The sequence below is a fragment of the Pongo abelii genome, chromosome 23, assembly GCF_028885655.2.
Source record: "Pongo abelii isolate AG06213 chromosome 23, NHGRI_mPonAbe1-v2.0_pri, whole genome shotgun sequence".
Taxonomy (NCBI): domain Eukaryota; kingdom Metazoa; phylum Chordata; class Mammalia; order Primates; family Hominidae; genus Pongo; species Pongo abelii.
In genome coordinates, this window is record NC_085929.1 from 49,533,715 (window position 1) to 49,545,747 (window position 12,033).

General features: G+C 52.1%; 1 protein-coding gene across 17 annotated transcripts in view; it reads right to left on the bottom strand.

Annotated features, from left to right (window-relative positions):
* Positions 1-12,033, bottom strand: part of TTLL1 (TTL family tubulin polyglutamylase complex subunit L1) — a 64,327-nt gene that overhangs the window by 24,384 nt on the left and 27,910 nt on the right. For 16 of the 17 annotated variants that reach the window (XM_054543574.2, XM_024240081.3, XM_024240088.3 and 13 more), the window contains 2 exons: positions 9,752-9,895; positions 1,793-1,879 (listed from right to left, as the gene is read on the bottom strand). In XM_054543574.2, coding sequence (XP_054399549.2) covers positions 1,793-1,879; positions 9,752-9,895 — 231 coding nt within the window. Of the gene's footprint in view, positions 1-1,357; positions 1,446-1,792; positions 1,880-9,751; positions 9,896-12,033 lie in introns of those variants that run through there. The other variant, XM_054543575.2, reaches the window with a different exon arrangement.

Consider the following 12,033-nt stretch of genomic DNA (forward strand, 5'->3'; position numbering starts at 1 on the left):
CTCCAGGAGGCTGAGGCAGGAGAATTGCTTGAACCCGGGAGGCAGAGCTTGCAGTGAGCCGAGATTGTGCCATTGCTCTCCAGCCTAGGCAACAGAGTGAGACTCCGTCTCAAAAACATAAAAACAGAATTGTTATTATATAAAAAGTAGGGCTGGGTGCGGTGGCTCACACCTGTAATCCCAGCACTTTGGGAGGCCGAGGCGGGCAGATCACGAGGTCAGGAGTTTGAGACCAGCCTGACCAAAATGGTGAAACACCATCTCTACTAAAAATACAAAAATTAGCTGGGCATGGTGGCGCATGCCTGTAATCCCAGCTACTTAGGAGGCTGAGGCAGGAGAATCGCTTAAACCCAGGAGGCGGAGGTTGCAGTGAGCAGAGATTATGCCATTGTACTCTAGCCTCGGTGACAGAGCAAGACTCCATCCCCCCCCAAAAAAAAAAAAAAGAAGTAATGTTCACAATTAAGATCCTAGTTCATCCAGGAGAGACTTCCATTCAAGTCACTCGTTTTTGTTTGTTTGTTTTTGAGACAAAGTCTCCCCTCTGTCACCCAAGGTTGGAGTGCAGTGGCGTGATCTCAGCTCACTGCAACCTCAGCCTCCCCAGTTCAAGTGATTCTTCTGCCTCGGCCTCCCCGGTAGCTGGGATTACAGGTGCACACCACCACACCTGGCCAATTTTTTTATTTTTAGTAGAGGCGGGGTTTTGCCATGTTGGCCAGGCTGGTCTTGAATTCCCGACCTCAGGTGATCCACCTGCCTTGGCCTCCCAAAGCGCTGGGATTACAGGAGTGAGCCACCATGCCCGGCCTCAAGTTATTCTGTTTAACATGGAGGACAAGAAAGTACAAACACTGGCTATCAATTCCCCGCTCACACACCCAGCTTTGGCGGCATAAGGAGTTGCCTGGAAAATGCCACGATGGAACCAGCTCACTTGGCTCTTCAGCAGCTTCCTGCAGGGGTTCCCATGACTCTACCCAAGGGAACCACTCCCTACAACCTGCTATTGTGGACTTGGGTGTCCTGGCTCAAAATGTGACCTAGATGAAGGGCTGGAGCCATCCACCGGCAAATGAACTTGGTTGGGAGGGCATGCAGGGAGATGAACCAATAGAGCCGGAGTTCTTTTGTCCCCTTGGAGGCCTGAAGCTCCTCCTCCTGGCTCCAGAGCAATGGTTGGGCAAGGTGGGTTTGAAGCTGGGGCCTCTGAGAAGTGCGCCAGCGCCCACTGTGGCTGAGGTCGCACCAGCCAGGCTTGGTGTCAGGAGGTAGTGCTAAACAGATAGCCACCACGACATCCTCTCTACCCACTGAAAGAGGCAGAGGAATCCACTTCCAAACTCTACCTTCATATATTCTGAAGAACAGCACGGGCGTTCCTTCCCTCAGGAGAGTGTGCTCCTGCTGGCCAAGGGCTGCCGAGGTTGTGAGCTGCTTTCCTAGATGGGAACACTGTCACCCATGAGGACAGGGGAGGGCCTGGGGGACAGGGTACAGGACTGAGGGAGGATGGACTAGCCCAGATGCGCCCTGGAGGTGTCGTAGCCACCAAGTTCACGTGAGATGGGCCACAGCTCCCTGTCGTGGGCTGGACTCTGGGAGGGGAGCAAGGCAGGAATGTGCTTATATCTTAACCATCAGCAAACAATCAAACCTGAACATCAGTCCCCTTCCTGACTGGCCTGAGAAACAGCTGGGGCCTGGGGGACTGCTGGGCCCAAATCGGGGCAGAAGCGTGTCGGGGGCTATGTGTGGTGTGACCAGGTGCAGGTGCTCCCGCAATTACCTCGATCAGCCAGGGCTTCAGCTTGTCGTCGATGATGATGTCGTAGCCATAGCATTCAAAGCAGTGCTTGTCATTGTTCATTACTGGCTGCAGAGAGAGTGACCAGTGGGTAACATGGCCAGCATCGAAGGGCGCAGCTGAGACCAACGCCACAGAGACAAGCAGTATCGTCCCATGGTCCCAACCTCCCACAGCACGGGTTCCCACCCTCCACCACAAACGCTTCCTTCCCTCCTCTCCCTCTTCCTCCTGCAGAGCTCAGAGATTGGGCACTTTCCTCAGCCTGATAGAGGGAACTGATGAAGCCGTAACGGGCATCTCTGCATCTCACTCATCAGAGGCTTGACTAGCACCCAACCCCTCTGTCGGCATGAGACTGTCATCAGAGTGGACGGATGTCCAGCTCCAAGCCCAGAACCTGCAGTGAAGGTCTGTGCACCCTTACCACAGACAAACACAAACTGTCCACCAGGCTGCCCATCACCCCTTCCCAGGCCCTTAGGGATCCGGGTGCCAGACTATTAACCTCTGTTCCCAGTGACAAAAGTAAATCCATTTACATACAAATATTTGAATTTCCTTTGTAATTTTCAATTCCATTTCATTTGGATACACCTTAGATTAACTGTTCTCCAGATACATAAATAACACCACCTGAGGCTGGGTGCCGTGGCTCACGCCTGTAATCCCAGCACTTTGGGAGACCAAGGTGGGAGGATCACTTGAGCCCAGGAGTTTGAGACCAGCCTGAGCAACACAGCAAGACCCCTGCCTCTACAAAAAATAAAAAATTTAGCTGGGTGTGGTGGTATGTGCCGGTAGTCCCAGCTACTCAGGACGGCTGGAGGCTGGGAGGAAGAGGAGTGCCGTGAGGAGTACTGGAGTGCAGTAAGCCATGATCGTGCCACTGCACTCCAGCCTGGGTGACAGAGCAAGAACCTGTCACTTAAAAGCAAACAAACAAACAAAAAAAAGAAAACTGGCTGGGCACAGTGGCTGATGTCTGTAATCTCAGCACTTTAGGAGGCAGAGGCGGGTGGATCACCTGAGGTCGGGAGTTCGAGACCAGCCTGGCCAACATGGTGAAACTCCATCTCTACTACAAATACAAAAAATTAGTGGGCCGTGGTGGCGGGTGCCTGTAATCCCAGCTACTTGGGAGGCTGAGACAGGAGAATCAGTTGAACCCAGGAGACGGAGGTTGCAGTGAGCCAAGACTGCGCCACCGCACTCCAGCCTGGGCAACAAGAGCGAAACTCCGTCTCAAAAAAAAAAAAAAAAACACAAAAAAGCCCCCCAAAGCCAGCTGCTTATGATGCAGATTCCTGGGCCCTCCCCAGCCTGCCTGGATTCAACCTCTGGAGACGCACCACAGTTTTACAGGCTCCTCAGAGACTTGTGCACCCTATAGTCAGTGAAGCATAGAGACGGGGTAGGGAGGTCTTGTCACACGATAGAGGGCATCGGACTCCGCTTCAACAAAACACTTGAAGCTAGAAACTCTGGGAAGGAGAGAGCCCGGACCACCCTCCTCACTCACTGAGGGAAAGGGAGGCTCTGGTTGGCTGCCTCTTCATGTAATTTAGTGGAATTACATTTAAACTAAAAGCCTGGTATCCTCATCCAGGCCAGTGCTCAGATGACTGTCCCAGAAAATGTCTGTAAGACAGGAAGTCATCAGCCTGACTGTCATTCTCCAAACCCCGCTCTGCCTCCAGCCCTGAGCAGGCTGACGGCATCGCGTAGCTCTCAGCATCTCTGTCCAGTCTCATGCTGCAGGTTTGGGTTCCTCGGGGGGTCTCAGAGCCACCTCCCGTCCTGCACCAGGCCCCTCCCATGTGCCTGTTTCCTTGTCTGCCTCACTCTGAGGACAACATGCCTGGTAAAAACCAGGTGATGAAATATATGCTAAGTGAATAAAAACTGAATAATAAATTCCTGCTCCCAAAGCCTCGCAGAGCCTTAGAAATCTATCATAACCGCTTTTCAGTTCAGGAAACTGAGGCCCAGAAGGAGTCATTCAGAGGCACCTGCCAGAGGGCCAGGCTGAAGGAATACAGGTTTCCTTGATTAAACAGCTAACTTTTTCTCAAAGCTCTACCAAAATGGGCTGGGGAGGGAGAGAGAGCAAAGGGCTGGTTAATCCGGCATTAGAATCCACACAATCACGTGTTAACAGATGAGCGGAATTTAACTCTTCTCAATCATGAAGTCAGTCTCTGCAGAGCACTGTTCACGTATACGCCGTGACACTGGTGTCAGGGTCCCAGTTTCACAGATGAGGCATCTGAGGCCCAGCAAGAGTGGGCTCTTGAGCAAAGTCCCCTGTCGGGACATGGTGGGGCCTGGCATGGAATCAGATCTGAACTCCACACTCGTTACCTGCCACCCAAGCTGCAACCCAAGCCACCAAGGTATAAGGAGCTTCAGTGGGACAAGAGATGGGGCACTCGGCCCCTAAGCTGTATCTCCAGCAATGAACTAGGTCCCGGGTTTTTTCTGTCAAATCCTCACTGTGAGCCAAAGACACAGAACGAACCACACACCATGCTCACGCACCACTCTGAAAGCAGGAAGAGCTTCACTCAAAGTGCAGAAAGTCAAGGTGCCCACCGACATCATCTCTTTCTTTTTTTTTTTTTTTGAGATGGAGTTTTGCTCTTGTTGCCCAGGCTGGAGTGCAATGGCACCGTCTCGGCTCACTCAAATTCTGCCTCCCAGGTTCAAGCGATTCTCTTGCTTCAGCCTCCCAAATAGCTGGGATCACAGGTGTGCACCACAACACCCAGCTAATTTTGTATTTTTAGTAGCAATAGGATTTCACCATGTTGGCCAGGCTGGTCTCGAACTCTTAACCTCAGGTGATCCACCCATCTTGCCCTCCCAAAGTACTGGGATTACAAGCATGAGTCACCACATCTGGCCTTTTTTTTTTTTTTTTTTTTTTTGAGACGGAGTCTTGCTCTGTGGCCCAGGCTGGAGTGCAGTGGCGCAATCTCGGCTCACTGCAAGCTCCGCCTCCCGGGTTCACGCCATTTTCCTGCCTCAGCCTCCTGAGTAGCTGGGACTACAGGTGCCCGCCACCATGCCCGGCTAATTTTTTGTATTTTTAGTAGAGACGGGGTTTCACCATGTTAGCCAGGATGGTCTTGATCTTCTGAGCTTGTGATCTGCCTGCCTAGGCCTCCCAAAGTGCTGGGATTACAGGTGTGAGCCACCGCGCCCAGCCCCTTCTTTTTGTTTTTTGAGACAGACTCTTACTCTGTCACCCAGGCTGGGGTGCAGTGGTGTGGTCTCCGCTCACTGCAACCTCTACCTCCCAAGTTCAAGCGATTCTCCTCCATCAGCCTCCCGAGTAGCTGGGATTATGGGTGTGTGCCATCACGCCTGGCTAATTTTTGTATTTTTAGTAGAGATGGGGTTTCATCATGTTATCCAGGCTGGTCTTGAACTCCTGGCCTCATGTGATCCGCCCACCTCAGCCTCTCAAAGTGCTGGGATTACAGCACTGTGCCTGGCCACGTCTGTCTATAGTTTTCTTTCTTTTTTCTTTTTCTTTCTTTCTTTCTTTTTTTTTTTGAGACAAGGTCTCACTCTGTCACCCAGGCTAGAGTGTAGTGGTGTGATCACGGCTCCCTGTAGCCTCAATCTTCCAGGCTCAAGTGATCTTCCCAGGTCAGCCTGCCCAGTAGCTGGGACTATAGGCATGCAGCACCATGCCTGGCTAATTTTTGTGTTTCTTGTAGAGACAGGGTCTCGCAAGTTGCCCAGGCTGGTCTCAAATTCCTGGGCTCAAGCAATCTGCCCACCTCAACCTCCCAAAGGGCTGGGACAACAGGTGTGCACCAACACATTCGGCTAATTAAAAAAAATTTTTTTTTTTTTGTAGAGACAGCATCTTGCTATGTGGTCCAGGTTGGTCTTGAACTCCTGGCCTCAAGCAATCCTCCTGTCTCAGTCTCCCAAAGGGCTGAGATTACAAGCATGAGCCACCATGCCCAGCCTCTTAATTTTCATGGTTGTTTTTCACTGAAGCCTTTCACTTCAAAGAGGCTCAATGTAAGTGGATATGTTCAAAGGTAAAAGTAGAAGTCAAGGCCTTAATTTTCCACAGAGTATGTTTCTTTTTTTTGTCTTTTTTTTTCCCCCTTTTTGTGGAGAAGGAGGTCTCGCTATATTGCCCAGGCAGGTCTCGAACTCCTGGGTTCAAGCTATCCTCCTGCCTCTGCCTCCCTAAGAGCTAGAATTACAGGTGTGAGCCACCACACCTGGCCTCCACAGAGAATGTTTTATATAAATATGTTCATACAGCCGGGCACAGTGGTTCCTGCCAGTAATCCCAGCACTTTGGGAGTCCGAGGCAGGCGGATCATGAGGTCAAGAGATCGAGACCAGCCTGGCCAACATGGTGAAACCCTGTCTCTACTAAAAATACAAAAATTAGCTGGGCGTGGTGGTGCGCACTTGTAGTCCCAGCTACTCAGGAGGCTGAGGCAAGAGAATTGTTTGAACCTGGGAGGCGGAGGTTGCAGTGAGCCGAGATCGCATCACTGCACTCCAGCCTGGCGACACAGCGAGACTCGTCTCAAAAAAAAATTGAAAAAAAAAAAAATATGTTCACACATCAACCTTGATGCCATCACACTTTCTCCAGAACAGCAGTTTCACACATTTCCTTCTATCTTTCTTCTTCTTCGTCCTTTTTTTTTTTTTAAAGAGACAGGACTAGCCGGGTGTAGTAGCTCATGCCTGTAATCCCAGCACTTTGGGAGGTCCAGGTGGGTGGATCACCTCAGGCGAGGAGTTTGAGACTAGCCTGGGCAACATGGCGAAACCCTGTCTTACTTAAAAATACAAAAATTAGCCAGGTATGGTGACGTGCACCTGTAGTCCCAGCTACTTGGGAGGCTGAAGCAAGAGAATCTCTTGAACCTGGGAGGTGGAGGTTGCTGGGAGCCAAGATCGCACCACTGCACTCCAGCTTGGGTGACAGAGCGAGACTCCATCTCAAAAACAAAACAAAACAAAAACATTAAAGAGACAGGGCCTCGTTGTCACCCAGACTGGAGTGCATTGGTGTGATCATGGCTCACTGTATCCTCAAACTCCCGGACTCAAGCGATCCTCCCACCTCACCCTCCTGCCTAGCTGGGATCACAAGCACATGCCACCACACCCAGCTAATTTATTTTTTTATTTTTAGAAGCAAGGTCTTGGCCAGGCGCGGTGGCTCACATCTGTAATCCCAGCACCTTGGGAGGCCGAGGTGGGTGGATCACAAGGTTAGGAGATCCAGACCAGCCTGGCCAACATGGTGAAACTCTGTCTGTACCAAAAATACAAAAATTAGTTGGGCGTTGTGGCGCAAGTCTGTAATCCCAGCTACTCGGGAGGCTGAGGCAGGAGAATTGTTTGAACCAGGGATCGGAGGCTGCAGTGGGCCGAGATTGTGCCACTGTACTCCAGCCTGGTCAACAGAATGAGACTCCGTCTCAAATTAAAAAAAAAAAAAAAAAAGCAAGCAGGGTCTTGCTTTGTTAACCTCAAGTCCCAAACTTTTGGGCTTAAGTGATCCTCCACCTCGGCCTCTCAAAGTGCTGGGATTACAGGCGTAAGCCACTGTGCCCGGCCAATTTCATACATTTCTGACTGTGGAGCGAAGCTCTTTCTCACAGCCTCTTGACGCCAGTGTGGGGGACACATATCACAGTCTGGCCATGGTTACTTTTGCTCTTTGACGTGGTGGTGATTCTTTGAGCTTTGGGAGTTTTGTAAAGCACCTTTGTTAAAAGAATGGGAAGTATCCCACCACACACACGCTCCATGGTGATGTGGCATCCACTCTCTGGGCCCACATCTGAGTGGGTGGGTCTCTCAGGGGCCACCTCAAAAGGTAGAAGGACAGACCATACTTGCCCTCAGAGAAAAAAACAAAAGACCACGAAACTGACAGGTGAAACTGGGCTCCTGGAGTGGGCTGGGGAGGGTAGGTGGGCTCCTGGAGTGGGCTGGGGAGGGTGGGTGGGCTCCTGGAGTGGGCTGGGGAGGGTGGGTGGGCTCCTGGAGTGGGCTGGGGAGGGTGGGTGGGCTCCTGGAGTGGGCTGGGGAGGGTGGGTGGGCTCCTGGAGTGGGCTGGGGAGGGTGGGTGGGCTCCTGGAGTGGGCTGGGGAGGGTGGGTGGGCTCCTGGAGTGGGCTGGGGAGGGTGGGTGGGCTCCTGGAGTGGGCTGGGGAGGGTGGGTGGGCTCCTGGAGTGGGCTGGGGAGGGTGGGTGGGCTCCTGGAGTGGGCTGGGGAGGGTGGGTGGGCTCCTGGAGTGGGCTGGGGAGGGTGGGTGGGCTCCTGGAGTGGGCTGGGGAGGGTGGGTGGGCTGCTTTCCTGCCCCTCCCTCATAGGTGAGATGGGAAGATTTCACGGGCTTTGGGCCAGAAACCTGTTCTACTTCCCAGCTCTGGGGCCTGGGCCTCCGTTGTCCCAGGAGTCATATAGGGGTAAAAAACACCCCCAAGACACCTTCTGGGGAGCACTGGAAATATTTATTTTTATTTTTTTTGAGATGGAGTCTCAATCTGTCGCCAGGCTGGAGTGCAGTGGTGCGATCTCGGCTTACTGCAAGCTCCGCCTCCCAGGTTCACACCATTCTCCTACCTCAGCCTCCAGAGTAGCTGGGACTACAGGTGCCTGCCACCACGCCTGGCTAATTTTTTTGTAGTTTTAGTAGGGACAGGGTTTCACCATGTTAGCCAGGATGGTCTCGGTCTCCTGACCTCATGATCCACCCACCTCGGCCTCCCAAAGTGCTGGGATTACAGGCGTGAGCCACAGCGCCTGGCCCCGGAAATATTAACAGTAGCCAGCTTGCTGGTGCTCAGATGTTCCCTTCTCTCCTTTCCCTTAAAAATAGATGTGCACCAGCTTTAACACTGTGAAACAAAACACGAATGCCAACTGAAAACCAGCAAACAAACATAAAATGTGAAGATAAAAAAAGAAGAGGCATGCCATTTCCAGCCCGAAATATCTATGAAATACTAAAGTCAGGACATCTACAAACAAGAGGCTGCTGGAAGTCCATCTCCAATATATCAGTTTATGCCAAAATAGTTATTATTGACTTAGTGGGTATAAGAGGAGTGAAGGGGCCAGGGCCTGTGGCTACACCTGAGAGGCTAGCCTGGCTCACCCCGCAAGCAGCACTGCACTGGAAGGTAGCCCCTTTCCCTTCCTGAAAACACTGCAGCCTCTGGCAGACATGCAGGTGGCAAGAACATGAAAACAGGCTCTTTTTTTTTTTTTTGAGACGGAGTTTCACTCTTGTTGCCCAGGCTGGAGCACAATGGTGCGATCTCAGCTCACTGCAACCTCCGCCTCCCGGGTTCTAGCAATTCTCCTGCCTCAGCCTCCCAAGTAGCTGGGATTACAGGTGTGCACCACTACGCCCAGCTAATTTTTTGTATTTTTGGTAGAGACGGGGTTTCACCATGTCCAGGCTGGTCTTGAACTTCTGACCTCAGGTGATCCACCCGCCTTGGCCTCCCAGAGTGCTGGGATTACAGGCATGAGCCAACGCGCCCGGCCTGTTTTTTGTTTTTTGAGACAGAGTCTCACTCTGTCACCCTGGCTGGAGTGCAGTGGTGTGATCTCCGCTCACTGCAACCTCTGCCTCCCGGGTTCAAGCGATTCTCCTGCCTCAGCCTCCCAAGTAGCTGGGATTACACGTGCATGCCACCATGCCCAGCTACTTTTTGTATTTTTAGTAGAAACAGGGTTTCACCACGTATGTGGGCCAGGCTAGTCTCAAACTTCTGACCTCAGGTGATCTGCCCACCTCAGCCTCCCAAAGTGCTGGGATTACAGGTGTGAGCCACCGCGCACGGCTGAAAACAGATATTTTTAACAGAAAGACAGCAAGCCCTCCACTCCCAAACGGGCCCTGGGCTCCCCCGCCTGCACCAAACTCACCGCCACGGCCTTCAGGGACTGCACGATGATCCAGTGGATCTCGTCGAACAGCTTGCTGGTCACCTCCTTGCCGCGGGTGCTCTCCAGGTAGAGCCGCAGGTTACTCACTGTCCACTTGCCCCCATGGATATGGTTGTAGTCCTCCTGGTGACGGGAAAGCGGGCAGGCATCCCTTAGGCTATGCAGCCCAGAGGAACCCAGTGGAACCGTTGCATCCCCCAAGCATTTCTGGAGTGCCCCCTGGGTGTGGGCATCCAGCAACAAGGCAAACGTCCGGACCCCTGCCCCAGGGAGATCTGGGCCGGCTATTTTCCATTTTAAGACAGGGTCTCACTCTGTCCCCCAAGCTGGAGTGCAGTGGCATGATTTTGGTGCACTGCAGCCTTGACCTCTTGAGCTCAAGCGATCCTCCCACCTCAGCCTCCCAAGTAACTGGGACTACAGGCATGTGCCACTATGCCTGGCTAATTTTTAAATTTTTTGTAGAGAAGAGGTCTCACTATGTTGCCCAGACTGGTCTTGAACTCCTGGCCTCAAGTGATCTTCCTGCCTTGGTCTCCCAAAGTGTTGGGATTACAGGCATGAGCCACTGTGCCTGGCCACCTGGGCCTCCTATTATGTGGGGTTTTTTGTTTTTATTTTTGTTTTTTGAGACACAGTCCCACTTTGTCGCCCAGGCTGGAGTGCAATGGCACGATCTCGGCTTACTGCACTGTGAGCCACCGCACTTGGACTTCCGTGGGTATTTTAAAATGCTCATCTCCCTAATACTCTCAGGCTTAATCATTTATGCCTCACAGCACAGGCTGTGGAGTGCTGCCGGGATACCCTTCAAGACCAAGGCACTCATTCTTCTAGCTGAGACCCACCCTCACTGGGAGTGCCCTTGGCTTGAGGGAGCTGCCTAATCCAGGGCGAAAGCCCTCCCCAAGGCAGCAGCATACCATGTCTGGCCGATGGCAGGTGTCAGCCCCTGCTCCCTCCAGGACAGCTCTGCAGCGCCACCCCTGCTCCACAGCGCCCCAGGGTGGGCAGAGGCCTCCACTGCAGCAACATCAGCTTGCTGACTTCTACCTCAGAGTCTTTCCTGGGGAAGCCAACCTAAGACATGCCTGGGCTGCACACTGCAGTTTAAAAGCACCACACCCATAACCCTCTAACAACCTTGAGAAGACGCCATTATCATCCCATTTCACAGGGGAGGCTGGGCTCAGAGAAGCTGTTACTTGGCCAAGCTTTCCTGCTGGGCTGGGATGGGGCCGGGCCCCCAGCCCAAATGTTCTGATGCCAGTTCTGAGCTCTTCCTGTTTTGCCACCCCTGAAAATTAAATTCTCCACACAATGCTTGCCTTTGAAGGCAAAGAGCTAGAAAATACCCACATGTATTACACTGTTAGGAGACTGCAATTTCATTTTCTAAGTATAAAAGTGAGAACCACGAACTAAAACAAAACCAGCCTACTAACTGCTTGAGCCAACACCACTGACTCAAAGCAGATAAAAGGAGAATTAACCATATTTTAAAAGAAAGTCCAGGCAAGGTGGCTCACGCCTGTAATCCCAGCACTTTGGGAAGCCAAGGTGAGAGGATCACCTGAGGTCAGGAGTTTGAGACCAGCATGGCCAACATGGTGAAACCTCATCTCTACTAAAAACCCCAGCCAGGTGTGGTGGCGTGCACCTGTAACCCCAGTTACTCGGGGGGCTGAGGCAGAAGAATCGCTTGAATCTGGAAGGAGGAGGTTGCAGTAAGCCGAGATCCCGCCACTGTACTCCAGCCTGGGTGACAGAGCAAGACTCTGTCTAAAAAAACTAATAATCATAAATACATAAATAAAAAATAAAATTTGTAAAACTGACGCTTGCTTGGTTTGCTCTGAGGAAGACCTGAAGGGGAAGCGAGTTAGGCCAGCCACATGTGGAAGCCACTTGGCCCTGGTAAGCGGTGGCCATCGTCATCCCAAGACCAGCAAGGTGAACCCCTGGCTCCTGTTGGCAGCTGTGGGGCCCGGAGGGCTGGTGAGCTGCCCAAGTCACACAGAGGTAAGTGATGGGCGGAGGACCGAGTCCAGCCTCGTCTGACCAAACTCTTCAGCAGGTTCTTCAGAAATGCATATTTCATACCAATACTCTCTCTTTCTCCTCAAATTAGAAAAAAGACCAGAGCATTCAAGGCTTCCATCCAAAGAGGATTCAAATCAAAGACGGAGTCTTTCATAAAGAAACGAGACCTTGGTTTGTGTTGGGGTGAAATTAGAGCCCCAAACCTGAACTGGGCCCAC